Below are 25,432 nucleotides of genomic sequence, written 5' to 3' on the forward strand. Positions count from 1 at the left end.
AATTGTTTAAATATGTACTTGATTTGACTTTACGCTTTTCCCTAATCTTGTACACAAATACATTCTTTCAATTGCTTGATGTAAAGGGATTTTGTTGCAATTGGTGTGTACTGGTATTGTAAATCTTATTTTTCGGGTAGCTACAAATTACCTTAATTAAGTTTACTGGTTTGTTCAAACATAAACTATCCTCCGCTCGTTTACCATCTATTGTACTTTTACTTTCTAACGTGTCAAGAAAGTATTATTTTTTTTTTTTTTCAATAAATCATATTTCCACTTTAAAATAGTTTATTTCATATATGAAACTTAAACACAACCTTAACGTGATTACGACGTGTTAAATGTCTCATGAAATATTTCTCATCCTTTCTTTCTGTGTTGTACCTATCACTAACATTTTCCAGTTTTGTCTGGTAAATGAATTTTTACTTTGAATAGTTTATCATTAACGATATAATTTATAGTATTTAAGAAACTTCGACTGTTATGTTGGCATGAGTTGATTGCGCCACTGTCAGTGCTCCACTTTTTCTTTCTCTGTGGCTGGTGTCAGTGTACTCAAAAGGCTGGCTGTCAGATCTGTCGGCTAAGCGGCTCAAATTAAATAATTTTGTTGTTAACCTCAATTTTTTAAAGTGTCAAATTTGGTATTTTGTTTATTTTTCATATAACTGTTGTGAGAAATGTTCCTTGCGGCACACAGATACTTATTGTAAGTAGTAGGTAATACTACTTATGTGATATAGTTTTTTTGTCTATTGTTAATTAATTTTTACTTGAGGTATTTTGCTTAGTAACCTCGATATTATTTTTATTTATTTACCATATACTATCTATTTCCCACTTATAAGTATGAGATTTTTTTATTTGTTTAACATTTTATTATAGCTGGAATTAAATGACAACTGTTTAAAAATATTCAGAATTAAGTTAATTAGTACCTGTTTCATGTTATTACTACCTAAAACAGGTACCAATTTACATTTTTTAATAGGTCTGGGTAGCCCAGGCTACTTAATATTATGATTTATTAACATGTATGTTCCATTCCTTCAATTTAACAGTAATGCTTCTGATTTAGATTAGTAGCCTATTTGTTGCAGTGAAAGGTTAGACTAGATTATAAGTAATATCACTTGTCATTTTTATCTAAGCTTTAACAGTATTCAACATTATTTTGTTTAGGTCAATGTTATGGAGATAAGCTATTTTGTAAATTAATATAAATATTGTAAGTTAGCCTAATAGTCACTAATGTTGTGTTTTTGTTTGAACTCTTTTTCCGCTAGAGCTGATTTAATTTTTCCGTTGGATTAGGCATTCAGACCAAGAAACACCACAGGCAAATTAGAGGGGCTTTGCATTTTTTGTTTTATTACGCAGTCATTTTGACTAATAAATGTGGGCTACAGTATAAGTGGCCACCAACACGATCGGATGACAATTATCGATTTTAAATATTGATACTATCAAATACGACATTTGACCTATAAATATTTACAATTAATCATTGCCAGCTTTCTTTATTTAGACTAGTGATGTCATTACCAGCTATTTTTAGTGACTTCATTACCTACTGTTGTTATTTAATTTATGTATGAGAAGGTTAGGGACGACAAGAGCAATAGCAATGAATATGCAAATATTAATTGGCTCAAAATGTTTTATAGAACAAAGAAAATTTTTTTTTAACTGGTCTCAGAAGTGAGTGCATTGCTGATAATCTCTGAGAATATATGTATCAACGAGAAATTACGATTAAACATGTCTATTCTGTGAAGTAATAGCTGGTACTACGCTGCTCAAGAGTACTCTAAATACAATTTAGTTATTTTGTACAATTAAAAAACAAATTCATTTATTTTATGTATAAAAATACAGCTACTCTATAAAGCTTAAAACTTAATTTAATTCGATATCATCATTCAATATTTGTACTAGTAAATGTTATTATTTTGTTGTAATAATTATACTAACTATATATTATATTTAATTTGTAAATTATATTGTTATTTATACTTTTATTTCTAAGATTGAAAACTAGCCAAACCATATTGTTCTATGAAATATCTGTTACATGATTTGTTCCAACATTTTGCTTTCAGTCCTTTGGATGGTCATGAATATTGATGATTCCATATCATTCAATAATCATCGTCTGATTGTTTTGGTGGCCACTTATTATATTGTAACCTAAATGTGAATATGAAAAAATGTTATGTGTGTGTGTGTGTGTGTGTGTGTATATATATATATATTGAAAAGTTTGCTAACTATTAAATGGTTATGTTTTTATATTAAAATAAAATAAAAAAGTTATATAAATAATGTTATGGTTAAAATAATAAGAGGCACTCAATTCTATTAATTTTATAAATATTTTTGTCATATTTTTTATGATCACTTACTTCTAAATATTAAAGAAATAATTATACATTTTCATTATTATCATTTGTATTAGTTTCTATAATTTGATCAGTATCATATTCACTACAATCTTGTAATTATGAAATAATTACTTTATTTTCATTATATTCTAAAAATGATATAATGGGTTTATAAAAACTGAAGTAAGAAATAACAATTCTTTAATCAAATCTTGCTAAATATCTTGTTCCATATATCGTTGTACTTTATTTATCGTTTCACATTGTTAAATTTCATTTATATTAAAAAAAGTCAATTAATCGTTTTAAGTGAATAAAAGGTGAAGCCCAATGTAATTAATTAAAGAGAATCAAGAAAATGACAATTTTTCTTCCAGGATTAAATTTCACTATGGCTTTGTTAGCTTGAAAAGACCTAATCAATTTATTTTTAATCCTTTTCTAAATCTCGTCAGGATGAATCTAGTAGTGAACTGGAATATGAATTAATATTAACCGTGCTGTAATTCAATATAAAATCTGATGAGCTTTAAATATTGCTATTAAATGGTGCAGTGAGTTAATCAATTTTACGTTTGATTCATTAATAAATGAATTAGTAGTTTGAAGATTTATTTAAACCAGTATTTTACCATATGTTTTAGTATGTGTTTGATTTTATTCACAGCCCTTTATAAGAAGTAGTCATTTCTGTCGGTCATAACCCCCTTGTTGTAGTCACTTCAACAAGGAGTGACAATAACCTCTCACTAGCACATCTGGATAGCCACTGAACTGAACGGAGAAACGCTCTGACATAAAAATGGCAGTGATAGTTGTGCCCCTAGCGGGTACAGAGCAAACAAGTGTGACATGACATTCTGTGGCGCAAAACAAAAGTTTTCCCTCTTGCAAAACATACATTCATAGCCCACCAAAAGAAGTAGTCACTTCAAAAACCATTCTAAATAGTTGCTTTTTGTAAAATTACAAACTCTTTTTGTAAATACAAAATTGTAAATAGAATTCAAAACTTTTCATTTCTTTAGTTTTTATATATTTCTTATTTCTTTCATATTTCATATTTCTTTTCATATTACATATACTATGTAATATGAAACTAGTTTCTCTGTGTAATTTATGTTATTGGGATAGCAATAATAAAATTACGCTACAATTTCAAAATTTTAATTAAAAGTTACTTTTCCAGAGTTATATTTGTAAGTCATATGTTGAGTTTGGCTCCAGTTCACTTTCCTCTTAGTGCAGCATCTGGATGGAATCTGACTGTCACGGACTTAACTCGTGGAATCTGGATTATGTTTGTGGAGCTAAACTCAACATTCACGCTCAATCAACTCTTCCCACTAGTTACGTTATGTGTATAAGTCTATATAGTTTTAAACTTTTTCTTTTTTTTTGTAATAGTACATGTAATTTAACTATAGCATATACAGTGTAAGACCTCAAATTGTATTATTGTGACCCAACAATTGTGCAGAACATTGTATTACCGATGTTCTGCAAAAAACAGGTTTTTCTCAAAAATGCACATTTTGTTCTTTTTCTTTTATTTCATTACTAGCAGTTATCCGTGGCTTTGCGTGCAATTTCCTAGGCTATGAAAGGTGTTCGACCACTTCTGGTTTGAGTGAATTATATTTCCGACACCTATATTGAGTTTTGCCTTGTCACGATCAAGAAAATCTGTCAAAAAGTGTATTAGGTTTTAATATTTTTTTGTTCCATAGTTGATTTTTCCTTGTTTCCCCTATCAAGAAAATATATACAGGGTGTTTCAAACAGGACTTTACATTCATATAATTTATTCATAAAAGGTACTGTACTGGATTTAGTGTAGTTTTAAAGGAAAACACATTAAGTTTGTATCTTAAACTAAAGATGTTCTATGTGGCTTCCGTTGGTTATCCTGCAGTCATCCCATCGATAGTTTATTTCTTCCCAAACTGACACTAGCACTGCAGGTTTAACTTGCTCACCGGCGGCATAGATTCTTGCTCTAAGTTCCGGTAGAGTGGCGGGCAAAGGAGATACTTATACTATATCCTTGATGAAGCCCCAGAAGACAAAGTCTAGTCTGTCAGGTCTACGGAATGCGGAGGCCATGCAATTGACACAGCACAACCAATCCATTGACCTTTTTTTTTATTTTTTTTTTTTCCCCTGGGGCGGCCTACTGCCATGCACTTAAGCCTCAAGGGCCTTTTGCGCACCCCGGAAACACCATGAGGACTACCAGTCTACAACTTCAGCAGTTCAACAAACCGCCAAAAACAACCTATCAAGTCCTCCTGGGAAAACTCGCCACCCCTGTTCAAACTACCAAAGATGGCATACCGCTCTCTTGCTATTGCTGGGCAATCAAAGAGCAGGTGCTCAGCAGTCTCCTCCTGCTCATTACACCTTCCACAGAGCGGATCCTCCTGAAGGATGCCAACTCTGTGTAGGTGCTTCTTCAGGTGACCATGCCCCGTAATGAGACCAATGACCTTAGAAGACATTGATCTGTTTAATGAGAGAAGGTCCGAGGCCACCTTGGGGGAAGGTGACTGTAATACCATTCTACTCACTCTCAAACCCGGATGCAACCTCCACCTTCTCACATGCTCCGCGCGAATCCATTTCGAGACAACCCTAGAGGATTCACACCTTGGAACACCGCAGAATGGTTGAGGGCCCGTCATAATTGTTGCTGAGCCCTGGTTGGCCAGGGCATCAGCTCTTTCGTTCCCAAGAATCCCCTCATGACCAGGAACCCAACAGACGGTTACATTGTTGATTCTGGCAAGGGAGGAAACGGTCTGATAGCAATCCCAAACCAGTTTGGATTTGATTGCAGAGGAATCCAGCGCCTTCAGTGCTGCCTGACTGTCTGTGAAAATGTTAATCGTCTTGCCCCTATATTGCAGACGAAGATTCTCACGAGCACACTCCATAATGGCTGCGACCTCCGCTTGAAAGACTGTCGGATACGGACCCATAGGAACCACCAGCTCCCTACATGGTCTCAATCCCAGAATTCCAGCGCCCGTGCCGCTTTTTGTTTTAGAGCCGTCTGTGTACCATTCGAGCTCCGCTGGTGGAAGAGGTTGCTTTCCCTCTGACCAATCATCCCTTGAGGGCAAAATAATCCTAAAGGGTTTGTCAAAGGAAAACTTTTGTGGCATCTGATCAGAGATCATGTGCAAGACATCCTCCTGTATCAGAGTGACAATTCTGCAGTGCCCACCTCTGCAGCCCGACCAGAATCCCGTCTGCTGAAGACAGTAGGCACTCTTCCTGGCCATAGCTCGAATGACAATGTCCAGGGGGGCGAGATTAAGACAACAGTCCAGAGCCGCGCCTGGCGCACTAGGAAAGGCCCCTGTGATAGCAAGGCTGGCCATCCTTTGGATACCTGCCAGACGTGCTACCACAGTCTTGGTCTCCGTTTTTGGCCACCATACGACAGCTCCGTACATTAGTGCAGGTCTGACAACGGAAACATAGAGCCAGTACAAGAGCCTCGGCTTCAGTCCCCAGGGCCCACCTATCACACGTCTGCATTGCGTTAGAGACCACTTACCCCTGGCAATGACCCTTTCTAGATGAGGTCCCCAGTTTAGAACCCTATCTAGGATCACGCCCAGGTACTTGACCTCAGGCTTCAGCTCAACGGGTGAGCCTTTAAATAGAAAGGGACCAATGCCCTCCATCTGTCGCCTCCTGGTAAAGGCAACCACGGCAGCCTTGGTGGGGTTGACGGTGAGGCCAACCTTATCACACCAGTTTCCCACCATGTTCAGAGCAGCATTGGTCAGTTCCGTGATTGTTGTGTTGAACTTGCCACTCACAAGAATCACAATATCATCTGCGTACCCTTGTGCAAAGACGCCGCTGCTATTCAAAGAATTCAGCAGGTCGTCCACAACCAGGTTCCACAGAAGAGGGGAGAGGACGCCGCCCTGCGGGACAGCCCCTCATAGCCTTCGCACTAACACTTGCTCCCATGAGGGTTGAAACAACAACCCTGTCCGTGAGCAAGGCCCCTATCCAGTCACACACCTGACCATCAACGCCACGTCCCGAGACCGCATTGATAATCGCCTGAGTGGCTGTATTATCAAAGGCACCTTCAATGTCTAAAAAGACTCCTATAGCTACCTCTTTTTCCGCTAGCGTCTTCTCAATCCTGCATACCAATTGATGCAGGGCCGAGTCGCAAGATTTTCCTGGAGTGTAGGCATGCTGGTTAGGATGCAAAGGTCGCTCCAGAAGAGCTCCCTCCCATACAAACCTGGCAACCATCTTCTCCATGGTTTTGAGAAGGAAGGAGGACAGGCATATCGGCCTGAAAGACTTCGGCCGATCCATGCCCGCCCTCCCCTGCTTCGGTATAAACACCACTCTAGACACTCTCCAGGGTAGTGGGATGTACCTGAGAGCCACGGAGGCTCTGAACAGTCTGCACAGCTGTGGAAGGAGAATGTCCAGTCCCCGCTGCAAGCAAACAGGTCTCACCCCGTCGCCCCCAGGAGCTTTATAGGGACTGAATGAGTTAATAGCCCACTCAATCCTGCTGAAGGTAACAATGCGGTGCGCCAGACTCCACTGCGAGTGGGTGGCGCGACCCGCATGTCTCCCCTCACTTTCGGGTGGTTGTTCACCCTCATAAACAATACAGTCCGGGAAGTGTGTTCCCATCATAACTTTTAGAACTCCTTCCGGCTCAGTAATGTAGACACCTTGATCGTCCTTGAGACTACCAAGCGGCGAGATGGGATTCTTTGCCAACAGCTTTTGCAGCCTTGCACTGCCCTGCACACTGTCAATATCGGTGCAGAGCTTCTTCCAGGCTAACCTCTTAGCCGTACGAACCTTGCGGTTGTACAATGCAAGAGCCTCATGGTAGGTGTCCCAAGTGCCCCAAGTTTTGGCTCTCCTGAATAGAGCCCTGACCCTCTTCCTCAAAGAGGCCAGTTCAGAGCTCCACCAGGCTACCTTTGATCTATTTTTATTAATAATCGGGCAGCTGAGATCGAAGGAGCCGACAATCGCAGAAGTTAGACCGTCAGCAGATTCGTCAAGCTGCGCCGCGCTGTGAATCCGTTTCCCATTAGTGGAATCAGAATCCAGCCGTGCCCTGAGGTTTTCCTTGTATGATACCCAGTTTGTGTTCCTCGGATTCCTATACTGAACTTTTTCCAGCATCTGTTCACCGATCTTAAAACAGATGTGAGCATGATCAGAGAGGGAAGGCTCGTCAGACACATGCCAGCCATGTATCCGACCAGCCATACCCTCCGACATCATGGTCACATCTAGCACCTCCCTTCTTGTCCTCGTGCGAAACGTGGGCACATTTCCAACATTTGCAATCATTAGACTACGGGACATTATGTATTCTAGAAGTAACTTACCTCTGTTATTGGTGTTGGTGCTGCCCCACGCCTCGTTGTGCGAGTTGGCGTCGCATCCCACCACCAGTTCCGCTCCACTCCTCCCAACATGGTCCACCAAGGCAGCCAGTTCCCTGGAGGGCGTGGACTCCGCATCATCATACGGTAGATATGATGATGCAACTAGCAGGGCTCGTCCAGTGCCAGCCACCATCAGCCTGACTGTGGCGAGATCCCTGCAACAAAATTCCAGAACAGGAATGCTGTCCACCTTGTTGCTTACAACAATACATGTCCTGGCATTTTCAACCTGGGCACTAACTATTTTCACCCCTGTCATTGAAAGCCCTGATATTTTTCCCTTGCTGATCCAAGGTTCCTGTATCAGAGCCACGTGGAAATCTTCCGACAGGAAGCGTCTGCAGAATACAGCCGAGGCAGCCTTATTGTGCTGCAGGTTGATCTGAAGAACCTTGATCCCCATGATCAACCGCCCCACCCCGCGCCCTCAGCTGGACCTGCTCCACACCAATGAACACCCTCCAGCCCCTCCCCTTAAGAGTGGTTGAAGACTGCTCATCCATTAAAATTACGAGAGTTCTGGAATCTCCCGTGTGGACATCTCCAACAACCCTCCAGTCCGACACAGAGATCCCAGCATTCTGTTTGTCAATGGCTTTGAGAATGGTCGCAGAGTCCTTCTCGGCCATGGGACCATCAACCCTTAGGAAGACCTTGGTAGATCTTATGAGGTCTTTGTAGTCCCCACAGATCACCCCTATTCCCCCAGGGCCACCGATCCCCAGCCCCGGAGCCAGACCCCGCAGCCAGTCCCTGGTCTCGTCACTGCCACAGAGCATGACTAGAGCCCCCCTTTCAGGGAAACACTTTTTGAACTGCAGACACACACCCTCTGCTGAGAGTACCTCGTCGAGAATGCGCCTCCGAAGTTCCATAGCCTCCTCCTCTGAGAGGCGCCTCTCAGGAAAATTCGCAGGGACCAAGACTAGCTTATGTCCCGTCAGAACCTCCCTGAATGTTTCTCCTAACCCCTCCTCCGTTGAGGGATTGGTACTTGTCGCTTGCGCTACTTGCCCAGGAGGTGCGATCGGGCGCCTCCTCGGCAGGGGTTTTTCCGCCGAAGAACCGCCCGAGCGCCCTCTCTTCCCAATAGGAGTAGAGACCGCACCTGCAGTTGCCTCCGGTGCTGCCTCCCTCTGTTTCCTCAACTTTTTTCTTTCGTTGGCCGACATCTTGCCCGTTTGCCTCCTCCATTGACTGTCCGGAAGCCAGGTGCCGTCGGCCTTTTTCTGCTCCATCGCCCAACGCTTGCGCAGTTTAAAGGGGAGCTTAAGGTTGTAGTCCATTACACATGCTCCAGTGTCTGTGTCCATGGACTCAACCCTTCCGCTAGCATCATCGAGTACTACATCATCGGTCATTGAGAAATTCCCAGACGTCAGTCAGATAGTGTGGTAGAGCACCATCTTGCATGAAGTGAACATTTTGTTCTCGGTCATTGATCTATGGTATCAAAAATTGTTGCAACATATCCAGGTACACGATCCCGTTGATGGTTCTCCTTCGGAAAAAGGGGGTTGTATATTTTCTTGTTGCTCAACGCACAAAACATGTTCACCTTAGGGCTATCACGAGCATGTTGCAATGTTTCATGTGGATTTTGACTGCCCTAAACCCTATAGTTATGTCTGTCAGAAAAAGTTATGCTGTCCAAGAAATGTTCATCATCCAATCGGTTTAACATTTCCGCATAGAAGATCTTTGGTTAGTAAGGTTAACCAGACTTTTGAATCTAAGAGCTTTGCACAGGCAGTATTTTGTGACCTGAGTAAAACATTTGATGTTGTTGATAATCAAAAATTTCTTCATAAGTTTCATCATTTCTTGAAAATCATCAACAAGTTGTGTGTATAGGTAGAGAAAAATCAAATATAGCCTGTATCAAACATGGGATACCGCAGAGTTCTGTATTGGGGCAGTTGTTATTTACTTTGATGGTTAATGATATACCATTAGTTTTAAGCAGTCGCACAATACTTTATGCGGATGACACAACTTTTTTCAATATTAGTTCTGATTTGCAAACTCTGTAACGTATAACACACTCAAATCTGTCGATGATATCAGCTTGATTTAGGGCAAATTGGTTCTTAATGAATGAAAGTAAATTCCAATAAACATATTTTAGCTTCAGAGATTTTCCAGAACAAGTTAGTGTAGAAAGCGTCAAGTTTTGGGGTGTCTAAATTGATCAAAAACTTTCTTAGGAACCTCATATAGCATACATTTCGTCTAGATTGTCTTGAGTTATATTTTTACTCAGAATTTAAAAAAAAACTGTACCAAATAACTATGTAGGATCTGCATATTTTGCTTTCTTTCAAAGCATAATAACTTATGGTATTTTACTCCGGGGTAACAGTAATCAAATTAATAGGATATTGCTACTTCAAAAAAAGATTACAGTAATCATATATTCTCACAAATTGGATAATTGCAAACCTCTTTTTAAACATTACAATTTTCAACTGTCGCAAATCTTTATATTTTTTTTACATAGCTACTACTATTTTTAAAAAAATCCTTTATCCACCCATCAATTGCGACAGAGTATCCAAGATTAAAATCCAAGGAATAATAAATGCATTGATATACCTTTTTGTAGACATTAAAATCTCAAAAGAGTTATTAGGTACTAGGTGTGAAAATGTTCAACAACTTCAGAAATGGCAGAACTACCTATAGTCATTCAAGAATAAGTTGTATGTGTTTATTATTAATTTACCATTTTATTCTATTCAGGAATTCTTTGAATCCAAAGAACTCTCAATGTGTTATTCTATAAGATGTTTGTTATGTTAGATTAAGTTATAGATTGGCCTTTTACTATAGTTACCATAGTTAATCTAAATTTGTCTGCCTCTTAGTTTTTTATATTTTTTTGGATTTTATTGTATGTTGTCTTTGTCCTAAGTTATTAATATAATTTTAAATAATGGATTTGACTTTGTCTTTTGTTTGAATGTAAAGCGTAAAGACAATAAAATTCTTATTCATTTATTTAAATGCTTTTAACTGATATTATGATGTTATTGAGTAGAACATTTTTTGCAGGCATTTCTAAGAGTGGTGAAGATTTGGAAACTGATCCTCGAGTTAACAGTCAGTTATCTTCAAGTGATGAATCTGGTGGTCTAGAGTCTTTTGCTGAAAGATTGAAGGAGAAGTGGCAAAGTGAAGGAGAATCAGACAGTTATTGCCAAAGTAAAGAACAATCTGACAATATGAAACTGAAAACTTCTTTAGGGTTAGGTAATTGAAATGTATTGTTTACTTAGATATTTTGTTAAATTAAAACTTTTTACTTTTTTATTTACTCATTTCAGATCTAAAATTGCTTGATTATTCTCAAAATTTAATTTCGTTAGTATCTGTTTTTTTTCTGTATATATTTGTATATACATAGATAACACCCATAGTGAACTAAGTTGTTAGTTAAAGTGCTCTCATTCTTATTCTTCCCATCACAAGGTGGCCACCCGACCAGTAATAAGCTGGGAAACTTTCTGTAGAACCGGGAAAATCTTAAAACCATTTTTGGTCTGTATCTAAGAACTTATGAAATCATAAAATAATTTGACACCGTGAAGCAGGACTTGATTGATCCCAAAACATTGTATTTTATACAACTTGGTCTGTAAAACTGTGAATAAAGATTGACATATATTCACAAGCCCCATCTGACGCTGGTTGTCTCCACTAGTGTAGTGGAGTTTATATTGGTTAGTTCTACCACTGTCACTGCAAGCCCCCTAGCACATAAAATCCATTGGACAATTAAAGTCGGCCGACCTATCATCTAAGGCCTCAGTTACTATACAAGCGGTAAAGCAGCAATGCGGTTAGTGGCCGTAATACAGTGTTTGCATGTTTAATTTTTATTTAGTCGTTGAAAAGGGTTTCTGAACAGAAATTTCCAACTGTTATTCTTAAGTGAAAACAGTATTTTGAAAATCAAGAAAAATGTTGTTTGATTATGCGGGCCTAAAATGTCCAGTGTTCACCCTATAAACAGGTTTAGAGTTCAGTTTGGTGAATATTATTATCTGTGTGACAGTTTGATATGAGATTCAACCCAGTTTTTCGAGTACACCAGAATGTCAGTTGGATTGGTGTCAACTAAACTATCTGCATTTACACTGGCAAAAAATTGAGCAATTTTTGAGTCTAACAGAAAAAATTGCTACTCTCGCTACCTACTGCAACTAGTGTCAGACACTTGTTTGCAAGAACTGAAGAGCAGTGTTGACCATTAAAATTTCAATTAAAAAATTACTGTTTTAAGTGGACAAACTTCTGCAACAACCAGTGATACACTCACAGATAGTACTTGTGACAGTTCTCATGAGTAAAATTGCTTATCTTGTTGACATTATGCAACAGTAGTTGCACAAATTATCTCACAACTTTACTTGCCAGTCTAAACGCAGCTTAATATTGTCGATATTAATGACTAGCCCGTCGAATCTACCACGCACATCAGTTTTCAGCATTGGCTGGACGACGGCTGGTGGAAATCCCATCAGTTCTCTGATCATTTATTCATCTAAACAACTTTCCCGCACATGTGATGATCGGTGGGACAGTATTCAAACTGTTCAAACCAAATAATCCTACGTATATAAGAGCCTTACGTCATGTTGTTTTGTAGTCAATGAGTATAATCTAATGAACACGTTGTGACTTAAGTCAAAGCTTTTTTTTTTTTTTTTTTTTTTTTTTTTTTTTTTTTTTTTTTTTTTTTTTTTTTTTTTTTTTTTTTTTTAGTTGTCGTCATAAGGTGATTATGTTCTTGTATTATCTTAAAGGGCAAACCCAAAATGTAAGGCAGTAATTGATAATTGTGCTGATGTTCTGGGGGCAACCATGGAAGGTTATTTTCTATACTAGTTATGTACTTATTCTACATGTCGCATATTATCTTTACTTATGTAATTTCTGTAGCAGATAACTTTCTGGTGCATTCTTCACATATTGGCCACCAGTGGAATATATTCGGTACAATATTTTTACAAGGCTGTAACCAGGGCTGTCACCAACGATGATAATCTAAAAAAACTGTGAATTAGGCCTATGCATGTATTTCAGGCTTCGGGAAACCATGCATGGATATTGCGTGCATTTTTATAATGTCGCTGGAGTTTTTGCTGGGGATGGATCGATTCTGATACTTGATACCGCAGCTCTTTTCACTCGATTCTATTACTAACAGAAGTGCTTAAAATTACTTGGAAAATTAAGATTTCACAATATTACAACTAATGATATGTGGGAGCTCAATCTTGAATCCAAATAGGTCTCTTGGCTTTAAGTATTATCATTTGTCAGGCCAAATATTTGCCATTGTTCATTGATACAAAAATCAGTAACACTACATTTTGAGATCTGCAATCTGATTTCTTCTTCAGGTAAATAAGTAAGCTAACACATAATTAAAATCTATGTTAAAATAAACAAATCATACCTGAGTGTTGTTACACGCACAAGTCAGGAATCACAACCACCATGTTGTGTGTCAACTTCACTAGCTCTAATGCTATGTGTGACTTACTTTTTTGTTATTATCTTGTCTTCAAAGGTTTAAAATATGTAAGTCAGTAATAATTTAATTTGGTTATTTGTTAAGTCTTAGTAATGTTTGCTCTTTCAGATTCCTCTGGAGAAAGTGACACTGGTTTTGAACCACTAAGAGACGAAAAGGACAAAGGTAAAATAATATGAGACTTATATAAATGGCTATGATCTATAAGCTGCCAAGTCATTGAAAAGCATGTAATTTCAGAATGAGCATTGTTTAGAAGGAGGTTGATTACAGTTAATAGTTAAATCCAAGTTGTTAACTTCATGTGAACAGGATTCATAAAATATTCTTTGATCAATTGGAGTAGCAATGGTACTTTAACTTTTAACAAGGTTGGAGAACGTCACCCCCTTACAGGGTTTGTCCGGAAAGTAATAGGACTGAGTTGATTAAAAAACAATTATTGAGCAAATCGTTACAATTCTTTAAAAACTTTCAAAATAGGCTCCTTCTGCGTCGATGCAGCGCTGCCAGCGCGATTTCCAAGCAATGAAGGCGTCACAGAAGGCATTCTCCGGAATAGCCTTGAGAGCCGCGGTGAGAGCTGCTTGGATCCCCACAGTCGTCTCAAAATGCTTGCCTTTTCAGGCGAGGAAACAAAAAAAGTCTGGGGGGGGCCACATCTGGGCTGTAGGGTGGCTGTGGAAGAGTTGCGATGCCGGCCTTGGTCAGGTAGCTGTTCACAAGAAAGGCGTGGTGATCCACAATTTCTGGTCGCCAGTGAGCACTTTTGGAACCATCTTCGCATACACTTTGCACATGTTCAAATGCTCCGTCACAATATCATGAACCACAGATTTCGGTAAATGTAACATCTGGGCAATTAAACGAATACTTAGTCGACGGTCTGAGTTCAAAACTTTGCGCACACCAGTCACATTGTCTGTGTTTGTCGAAGTCGAAGGTCTTCCAGCACGGTCTTTATCAGTGACCTCTTACCGGCCCTCCAAAAAGGCCTGGTGCCACCGAAACACACCACTTCTTGCTAAAGCAACATCTGTTTAAGCCTGCTTGATTATATCAAATGTCTCTATCGCAGATTTACCGAGTTTCACACTGAATCTAATCGTGTACCTCTTCTCTAACTAACGCTGCATTTTCGGCTTGCACCACTCACAGAAACACGTCACGTGAAAATGCCTATCCTGACTCTTCAGGTGCTAGGAACGCCCTCTACCGAATCCAGTCGGTGCGCGCACGCTCCGAAGTACAGTCTCGGCGAAAGAAAATCAGTCCTATTACTTTCCGGACAAACCCTGTATATCAAGTAACAGGCTTCTCTGAGTTGGCATGGAAAATTTGAAGTTTATTCTGATAGTTAGGCTATAAATTATATGTTGATCTTTAACATGTTAAAATTGTTTTTGTGATTAGTTTTTATACACAATGCAGTGCAACAAAAATTTATTTCAATGTATAAAAGTTGTCTAGCTAAATATTATAGCTAAGGATTAAGAGTAGTCAATCTCACTCAGTACAGGCTAGCAGTGAAGATGTTAACTACATGTATTATAGCTAGACAGTTAGTTTACAGTAGTTCAACATGTTGATTGCAGTAGACACCTTACGACACAGTGTCAGGATTAAGAGTAGTCAATCTTACTCAGTACAGAGTTATATTATTTAGCAATTTTAGAGATGTTTACTCCAACCTCTGCCTGATAATATAAATATCATTCAACCCAAGAGTTGAGGAATAAATTTCATGTTTTTTTTATAAAACCGAAAGTGATTTAATTGATTCATATTTACTATAATTGCATATTTAATATTAATTGTATTGACAGTTAGAATATTCTAAGATTGTTTTAGTAAATTAGGCTGAAACTATTCAAAATAAGTAAGCATTGTATTATTCTATTATAACATTGATTTTTAGGATTTTATTATTGTAAATAAAGAGAGTGAATATGAAATGAAATCTTGTTTATCTTTACACTACATTAATTATAATGTATTACTTAAAATACATTTCACAGTTTTTTCTGCTGATATTTTAAATGAAAAAATTAAAGTTTTTTTTACCTATGGCTGGCTATGTTTTTACAACATTACATATGTTCACATTTTAAAAACTTGAAAGTCAGACCCAACCTCCGGAATTTGGCTTATTATATACTTGAAATTAATGAATATATTTCGAAACTGTTTTGAAAGGTTTATTTTGTACGATAGCAATTTAGTTCAATATTCTTTTCTTACACAATCAGTTTGAGACTATGTAAAAACCACATATGAAGAATAATCAAACCCATATTTGTAAACATATAGTTTAAGCCTAGATGAGATCACTTAAACAATTACGATTTGAAACATGATTTGGCCTTTAATTTATTATGTCGCTTATCTTTGGGTAAAATTGTCCAAAAGAATAATAACAAATTGTTTTTTGTATTCATCTCCAAGAGTAATATTATCAGTGACATTATCAGTCATTAAAATCTAGTATTGTACACTCTAATAATTTATTTCTAGTTATAAATACAACAAATTTTAAAACTATTTTTATGTATTAGGTTTTGACATGTGAAGAAAAGTGTAGCATAGGTATAACAATCCTACTACCCTTTTAAATTATCCATCTTCAATTACATACTTTAAACAATAAATTGCCATAGGTGCTAGACCAAGAGTTGAGCAGGTTGTGTCCAGCCAAGACTAATTAGCTACAGTCATTAACTTTTGAGATTATTAAGAATTTAATGCATTTTTTAAATTATTTTTCGATACAAAGTTTTGAATTAGTACTTTCAAGTCAAGTCAAGTCAAGTCAAAAATCTTTATTAACAATTTCTTCAAGAAATGTAATAGAGTCACAGAATTTACAATCTTGTTTACAAATAAAGTTAAAGGATTTAACAATAAGTCAAAAATTGGTTTATTTATTAATTATGTGCAGTTCTTCCTAGGTGGTCCTGTAGTTCCTGCAGCGGTCAATAAATTCATTGAGGGTATAGATGGTTTCTTCAAGCAGCCAGTTTCGCAGTCTTCTTTTCAGAGTGTTGTTGTCTCCTCTCTTGATTTCAAAAGGAAGCAAGTTGAAGAGCTTTGCGCCGGCATATGATGGTTTCTTCGTAAAGAGTTCCATCCTGTGTAGTGGGAGGATGTAATCCTGTGCGTTTCTAGTTGCATGCCCTCGAAAGTCTCCAAGCTTCTTCAAGTTTTTCTTTGTGGCGTGAAGAATTACCTCCAGAATATAGATAGCTGTTACTGTCAGGATTCCGCGATCCTTGAACACCTGTCTGCAGCTTTCATGCGGCAATAGACCCACCATAGTCCTTAGGGCACGCTTTTGCAGGACAAGAACTTTTTGAATATTTGTACTAGATGTACTGCCCCACAGTACCACACCATATCGTAGGTGACTCTCAAACAGAGCATGGTAAGCGGTGGTCATAGCTTCATCTGTACTGGTGGCCTTTACCCTTTTCAGAACAAATGTTGCCGTGCTTAGTTTTTGGCACAAGTAGTCAACATGCAGAGTCCATGAAAGACAGCTATCCAGAATCATTCCCAGGTGTTTTAGTGAGTCAGTCATTATTATATTAGGAGGTCCTGATACCCTATCTTTTAGTCGTCCCAGGTTCATCTGCTTTGTTTTTGTTTCATTGAACACAAGGTCGTTCTTTTCACAATAGTCTTGTGCCATACTTAGAGATATGTATGCATTTATTTCCAGTTCTTCTGCAGACCTGCTGGTAGTGAGTAAGGCCGTGTCATCAGCATACATGATGGGATAGCATTAAGCTTCTAAGTACTTTGGCAAGTCTGAAACAAATAAGATGAATAGAACGGGTCCCAGGACGGATCCCTGGGGCACGCCCCGTGATACACCCCTAGGTTCTGAAGCCACTCTCCTCACTGACCCTTCAATAACATGTTTGATTTCAACAATCTGTCTTCTGTTACACAAATAGCTTGTGAACCATTTGAGAGGTGTTCCCCATATTCCCAGAGAATCAAGCTTCTTCAGTATTAGGCTGTGGTCAAGACAATCGAAAGCCTTGCTTAAGTCTAGAAAGGTACTAACAACAGAGTTTCCAGACTCAAAGCTATCGATAACAAACTCAATCAGATCAACAAGCCCAGTTGTAGTGGATTTTCCAGAGATGAAGCCGTGTTGTCTCTCTGGTAGGAGCTTGTTAAACTCAAGATGTTCAATTAGTCTTATTAGCACAACTTTTTCGATGACTTTAGATACCGTTGGGATAAGTGATATGGGTCTAAAATTGGTTATTTCATCTCTTTGACCTTGTTTATGCAGAGGAATTACTTTGGCAGTTTTTAGTTTATTTGGAAAGACTCCTTGTGAAAGCGATTTGTTTATGATGTCCTTCAAGGGAGCACACAACTCTTCTTTGCAGAGCTTCAGAAGTCTTGAGGAGATATCATCTACACCAGCTGACATTGAAGATTTCATTCCTTGGATGATAATCCTGACTTCTTCACTCGTTGTAGGTTTGAAAGCAACAAGTTTGCTCCTCGAGTTGTGCTGAAAGACACCTGTACCAACAGTTCTTGGGGGGTTATTGGCTTTTAAAGTCTTTTCTGCCACTGTTGTAAAGAACTTGTTAAAATGTTCTACTATCTTCAAGGGTTCCTCAGTTTGCTCTCCTGCGATGCTTAGCTTCCATTTTTCTTGTTCAGCACTCATTCTCGAAGCCCTCTCACAATTAATCATACTCCAAATCATTCTACTTTTATTTTCAGAGTCAGTTATCAACTTTTCATTAGCCTTACGCCTGATAGATCTTAATTTTAAGTCATATTCCTTTTTTGTTCTCGAGGCTGCTATTTTGTCTTCTTCCTGACCTGTGAGAATGTACCTGTTATTAGCAGCAATATATAATCTTCTTAGATTATCTGCTTCTGGGCTGGAGATGGTTAGCTTAGATCGTTGACTATTGCGTTTTGAATTTCTGTAAGGGCAAGTTATGTCTAACACGGTTGTCAAAATGTTGATAAAGTTATCATATGCCATGTCTGCTTCTGATGCCTTGTAGATTTTCTCCCCAAGATTGGTTAGACACTAGGTTTTTAAAAAGTCCCACGTTACGAGAGGTGAAGGTTCTGTTGCAAGACGTTGGGTTCTTTTTAGATCTACAAGGAAACTTGATAGTGCATAACTGCCCTGTATGGTCGGATATGCCAGTGTCCACAATATCTACATCTATCATGGTATTGTTCAGATTAGTGCACACAACGTCTATGGATGATATGGATGTGTTGGTGATTCTTGTTGGTGGTAGATCAAGCCTAGCTATGTCATAGGAAGCTAAAAGATCACGGAGGAGGAACTTCTCATTGGTATCTTCCAGACTGTCAACATTCAGATCTCCAACCAAACAGATTCCGCAGTTATTTTGTAGAATAGTGTCCAAAGCCTCGGCAATCAATGCTAGTGTTTCATCAAAAGGAGCATTTGGAGGTCGGTACATCCCCAAGACAAAGAGATCACCTTTCCCTGTCATCATTTTTACGGCAGCCATTTCACAGATTAATTCTTGACTTAGATTAGCAATGCTGTGATCTTTTACAGAGTTGGCTAGAGTTTTGCGTTTGTATATGGACACGCCCCCTTTGAGATGGTTGACTCGGCAATAGGAAGTTATGAGGTTATAATTGATCAGATTAGCGTTAGGAAGAATGCTGTTGCTAAGTCCATGTTCTGTCAGCACAACTATGTCAGGCTTAGAATGATCAAGGAAATGGTTGAGCCTATCAAGTTTGTTGCTAAGTCGGTCTACATTGTGGTGGAGAATTTTGGTTTTCTCAGGTGAGTTTTTTTCCATCTGCGTTTCTAATTTGGGCCGACAAATCTGTTGGTTGTTGGTGGAGTGTGGGACTTATAAATTTACCTTGTCTGGATTGCGTTTTGTTAATTTTGAGTTTATGAATGTTCTGGTCGGGAAAAGCTGAGTCTGTTTGAGCTTCACTTTTTTCCTTTTTGCCTGTGCTAAAAAATGTGAAGAGTTTGGTGCCTTTTGTACAAGATCTACTCTCTGATCAACTTTGTTCTTCTGGTTGCCCTGATTTTCAGCATTGATCTTGGTTCTAATTGATAGAATGTCTGTGTTTAAGGTACTTACAGTTTCACCAATACTTATTATCTCGTTCTCTTCTTCAACAGAATAAGGTTTTTTGGTTGAGATTATAGGTCTTGGTCTCTTGAGGTAGGCAGGTAGTTCTACATATGAGCCATCCTCATAGCGATGAATGTCTGGGAACACAGTAGACTGAAGGTTGCTGCTGAAATTTGAACCTGTTGGTGGTGAGATTTTCTTAGTGTGAACTATTGCAGAGATTTGTTGAGTTTCGGGAGTAGACTGCTGAACTTCTTGGTTCCTTCCATTTATTTTTTTTATCCACTTGCTCAAGAGATCATCTGCTGTTGGTGTAATGTATTTAAAAGATCCTGTATGTCTGGTTATGGCGACTAAGCAGTGGGGCAGTGAGTCATATATTTCATCTTTATACTTGGATGTTCGTATTACTATGATGTTCTCCGCCTGTCTCCCTTGGTATTCATGGATGGTTGAAATGTTATACCCCATCTTGCTTAATTCAAGCTTTTCAGATTGTTTGAAGACCAGGATTTTGTATTGACCAGAATTTATCTGCAGGTTGGTAATCCCGTTAGGGCAGATCAGCATTGACTCATTGCTTTCTGGGTTGCTGGTTGTCATGCCTTGTTCGTAGAAAATTGAGAGAAGATCTGCAACACTACTTGTACATCGGTATGAGTGACTGAGCACTTGAGTCAATTCTGCTGTTTCCAGGATGTTAAAGTACTTTAGATCATGGGGGGTTCTGTTTATGTAAGGTATTTGGTTTTTGTCCCCAATCAGCAGAGACTCTGAAACTCCAGCAAGAGCGCAAGCAAACAGAATTTCCCCCGCGTGTAGCATTAATGCTTCATCCACAATTACCCTCTTATATTTTCCTCCATTTTTCAGGTGGTCTGTAGAGTTTATGATGAAGGAATGTACTGTTCGACAGGAGTCCTTTATCTCTTTAGCAGATGTTTCTTCTCGTTTTAATTTTAGCCGCTTGCGGAAGTCAACTGCTGCATCTCGTGTTGGGAACAGTACAAGGTCACCCTCTCTATAGTTGTTGATAATAAAGGTAGTTTTTCCCACTGCCGGGGACTCCTTGGACCAACTTAAGCCTTGTTCCCACTGTGTCTCTGCTACCGATACCCCTGACGCTGTTGTAGAGTCGCAGATGATTCATTACCTCTGTTTCCTCTGAGACGAGCAAGATATCATTTGCTGGTTTGATGTTAGCATCAACTACATATTTTGAGTTTTTACACGCAAGTTTAACAAATCGTGATCCATCAAAGCCATGGCTATATTGCTTGCCAGGGTTTCTTCCCAGTAAGATATTTCCAGACTTTAGATCGATTATGTCATAGTTGATTTTGGATGGAGAAGTTATTACTTGCTTCATCTCTTGACTGGATAGATGTTTTTCGTTTAAACTGTGAGATCTATAAAATTGAGAGAATTGTTGCAGCAGAAGAATTTCAGCTTTCTGCCGCAATTCCCTCTGCTCTGTCATTGCATGCTCTGCAAATGACTGTTTCACGTTGCTTGTGTCAGTTGTACTTTGGGTTGGAGTGCAGTCGTTTGTCATGCTTTGTACCTCCCCCAAGCAGATTGAAGTCACTGGTTTCCTCCAATTACTGTATAAATTTGGGATACTGTTTGCTGATATTCTGGATACCTCTTTCTGATGCTTAAAAAGTTTGTTTAGGACAGTGTCTATGTTTCTTTTAACGGTTATATCTTTAGTGTAAAGTCTGAACCTGTGCAAGTAGGCGTTACATTCAAATTGCAGCAGAACTTGTAGTAGATCTCTTGTGGTGGTCATCTCTGGACGTATTTGTAGCCAGGTGTTGTCTATGTCAATTGAGAGCAGGAGGGGGTATTTAATACAATCATTTAATACCTCCAGAAACTTAAATAATTTTGTCTTCCAATTGTTTAGGCATGACGAGTAGCAGATAATGAGGATAGTTTTCCCTTTAACTGTAATTGATATAAAACTGTTATAAGAGGTCTCATTTGCTTTGACTCTGTCTGATATTTGTGTGAGTAGTTCTAGGGGTAGTGATGGTTGGCATGTGTTAGTGTCTTTATCATATAATGCCACACCGCATGCTTTTTCCCAGTCAGAGTCAAGGTTCAATTGTGAGGAGATCAGAGGAGTTTCGTCAGGAACAAATGTAAACATTTTTAGGCTCGTTATGTTACCTTCATCCTGGGGGTTTAGAAAGGACAAACGGCCTGTGTTTGTGCTGACTGCGGTTTCCCTAATAATTCTTCTACAGAGTGATCTAGTCTGGTGTGTATCAGTATCTTCATCATCGCTTAGTTCATGTTTTTCTACATTCCTGCGTATTACACCATCCAGTTTGATCACATGGCCGGATTTAGAATCCGACAAGTGTTCCAATATGGGCTCTTTCTGTGTTGCCGTATTTGCTTCAATGCGTTTTTGAGATACAGAAAAGCAATTTCTTCCTTTCTTGCAGGGTATAGATTTATTGAAAGTACTTTGTTTCAATGTTTTGGTTTTCTTAGATTGCTGTTTATTTTCAGTTTTGAAGCTGTGGTACTGGATTTGAGTTTCTAAAGATTCAACTCTGTTTTTTAGACTATTCAGACTGTTTTCGAGTTCTGTTGGATCACTCAAAATTCTGGGGATAAAACTTGACTGCATGATAGTGGGAGTAGTTAGATCTAGGTCTGTTTGACATTCTATGCTTTGACTCTCAGACTCCGCTTTTTCTGCCCACTCCCTTTTCTCTGCCACTGCCTGTAGCTTTGTTGTTAGCTTTTTAAGTTTGTCTATTTCCTTAATGTACCCCGTAATGAGTTGTGTTTGTTCCTTGTCATGTTCTTCGAACATGCTCTGAATTTCTAGGCAGTCTGATTTTCTTTTTTCAGCTTGAAGGTGAATTTCGTGGTAATTTTCCTCTAATACTTTAATTTTTGCAAGATACGTAATTTCCTTGGACGCAGCTTCTTCAATTAATGCCTCCAGAGTAGCCATTTTTGCTAATAGGTTCTGGTTTTTATGAATCAGTAATTGGTTTTCCTCCAGGAGAGCAGCCCCCAGCTTAGCTGCCATGTTCAGCTTTTCTTCATTATCATTACTTTCTTCTAGGTTATTCTCAATTATGCTCAGTTCAAGTACTTTCACTGACTCATTCATTATTGACTGATTTAGTGGGAGTTTTTTCTGATTTGAGCTGAGTTCGTCAACTTCACAGTATTCCGTCGCGGCACTTGGATCCTGTACCACAGTGTGATGAGGTATTAGGCATCGCTTGCATTGCCATGACTCTTTTCCTGCTTTCTTTAGTCTTTTTAAGTCACTTGGCGATACTCCTACACATTTTGCATGGAACCAGTGGAGACACGGCCCAGTGCAGAGTATGGCAGAATATTTCACACCCGAGCCGCAGATTCCACAGGGATAGCTGGACATGGCTGCTACTATTTGCCAGATTCCAGTCGTTAGTTAAATAAAATGGTGAATACAGTTTTTTGAGCCAGGTTTGTCTGATTCCTATTGTTACAATAAATAAATTGTGAATACAGTTTTTTAAGCTAGGTTTGTCTGATTCCTATTGTTGTAATTAATAAAATGGTAAATACAGTTTTTTAAGCCAGGTTTGTCTGATTCCTATTGTTGTAATTAATAAAATGGTGAATACAGTTTTTTGAGCCAGGTTTGTCTGATTCCTATTGTTACAATAAATAAATGGTGAATACAGTTTTTTAAGCTAGGTTTCAATATTTGATGGAGATTTCAATGACAGCTCAACCATCATATTTTACCAAAGGATACTCACTACCTTTTTTTCCTAACTTTGATGATTAATTTTAGTTTATGAACTAATTTTTATTTTATCTATTGTTTCAGAACTTAAAAAGAAACATAAATACAACAGAGAGAATAGTTCCAAGGATAAAAAACTCAAACGTAATGAAGAAAAGGGAAACCGGATAGGAGGAAGCAATGTGGAGAAGAAAAAGACTGAAGAAAGTAAGAAAGGTAACAGGAGTAAGATTGATATTGGGAAAGATACGAGTAAAAAAATTACCTTTGATGAAAGCGATGAGGAAAAAGTTGAACCCACTTTAGAAAACAACACCAAAAAGGTAGAGGAAGAAATGGACTGTGATAATATTGGAAGTAGTTCTGATGAAAATCTCAAAGGAAATGGTATTAAATTAGAAAAAGAACCTGATGTGGGAAATTCAAATATTGATAACGAAAATATTGATACAGAAAATGCTTCTAAAGAATATAAACAATTACGTAAAAGAGAGCTTAACAAACCTGGTCTTGACTCGTCAGTTGAAGAGAGTGACATCAAAATTGAAAGAGAGGATGAAGTTGAAAATGAGTCAAATGATGAAAAAATTAAAAACAAAACAAACTCTAAGGTCAGTACAATATTAACTTTTTCTGTTATCCCTTTTATCGGCACTGCTTCTATGCAATGTATAATGCCTAGAATGATCATTTATACACAAATTTCAATATTAGATCTTCAGTGATTGATCCGAAATCATTTAGGTAAATTATTAACTACATCTTGACATGTTATGAGTGCTAAATATACGAGTCTAGAGTATTGTTTGAGTAATATTTTTAAAAGCAGAAGATTCAGTGGTTTTCTAACTTTTACCATAACACACAGATTATCTTCAGTGAAACTCATCCCAAGAATACATTTTACACAATAGTTGATTATCTATAAATTTTAAATCATTAAGGCTTTAATATTTTTAAATAATTGAAAATGTGATTTACTGAAATGCTGTTTTTTACTAGAAAGATAGACATGGTAACTATGATGTTTGGTAATGTCACTGGGCATTTAATTTATAGAGAAACATATCTTACAACTAATCATATAGAATCATATTATGGTGATGTGTTTATTTGATGTCAGGATCTAAGAATAATGACAATTGTAAATCTTTCTGCTATAAGGATTTCAACTGGAACTAATAGAGAAATGTAATTTTGTATGAAAAGCGTGCATTGTCTATGTTAGCTAGAACCTGGATTACAAGTGCATTAATTTGATGAAAACTATATTTTAGAATGTCAGTTTGAGTTGATAGTTATTAATAGTTATGCCCATTTATCTATATAAAGGAATTTGATACTATAATTAATTATATTATTTTAATATAATTATAGTAATAATAATAAAATTTTGCTTCAGTTGATAAACAACAAAACTTAAACAAATCTTAATGTTACTTAATAAATTACAAGTAGGTTTGAAATTTTGATAATTAGTATGGCTTTTAAATCCCCTTTCATTTTTAATTTGAACCTTGAATAATGTACATGTGATGTGTTTTTCAGTTAATTTGCTTCATGTTCATTTTAGAACTCGTTACAATTAAATACTCCGTGTCTTCATAATAACATAACTGAATAAGTATTGATTTTAAATTCAAAGAGACAATTAAAACCCTATTCACATGTAGTAATATTGACAAAGGTATTCTTTTATAATGCTTATACTCGTATAAAAGGGTAAGTCAACAAATTTAAATTGCTACAGATAAGGATGAAAGGTTAATTTAATTTGGTATTATACTTTATTGCCAATCTTTTATTAATTGTGTAGTTTTATGTTTAATTTTAATAATGTGTTTTTAGTTTCCTTCATTAAAAATTATGTTTATAGTTTGATTTAAACATATTGGTATTTGTATTCTAGACATATTCTTTGACTTGTGTATTATTCAATCAGTTAATAGTGTTCTTAAAGTTTTAAATGTCAGTAATAATTAATAGTTTGTTCAGGGCAAGGAAAAGAAATTAAAAACTGCATCTGTCCGAAACCAAAGACGCTCAAAAAAATCTAATCTGTTGGATTCGAGTGATGAAGATGATGAGCCTAGTCATGAGAAGGAGACAAATTTACAACATATTCTAAGGTAATCTTTATCAAATATTAG

At 37.6% G+C, this 25,432-nt stretch overlaps 1 protein-coding gene across 1 annotated transcript; it reads left to right on the forward strand.

The window, feature by feature from the left end:
* Window positions 1-518: 518 nt before the first annotated feature.
* LOC124359901 (uncharacterized protein DDB_G0283697-like) lies at window positions 519-25,432 on the forward strand. The gene is made up of 5 exons (XM_046813032.1): window positions 519-715; window positions 10,904-11,101; window positions 13,500-13,556; window positions 23,367-23,893; window positions 25,278-25,432. Exons 2-5 carry the CDS (start codon window positions 11,074-11,076, stop codon window positions 25,413-25,415), a joined length of 750 nt encoding a protein of 249 aa, XP_046668988.1. The 5' UTR covers window positions 519-715; window positions 10,904-11,073; the 3' UTR covers window positions 25,416-25,432.

The sequence above is a fragment of the Homalodisca vitripennis genome, chromosome 4, assembly GCF_021130785.1.
Source record: "Homalodisca vitripennis isolate AUS2020 chromosome 4, UT_GWSS_2.1, whole genome shotgun sequence".
Taxonomy (NCBI): domain Eukaryota; kingdom Metazoa; phylum Arthropoda; class Insecta; order Hemiptera; family Cicadellidae; genus Homalodisca; species Homalodisca vitripennis.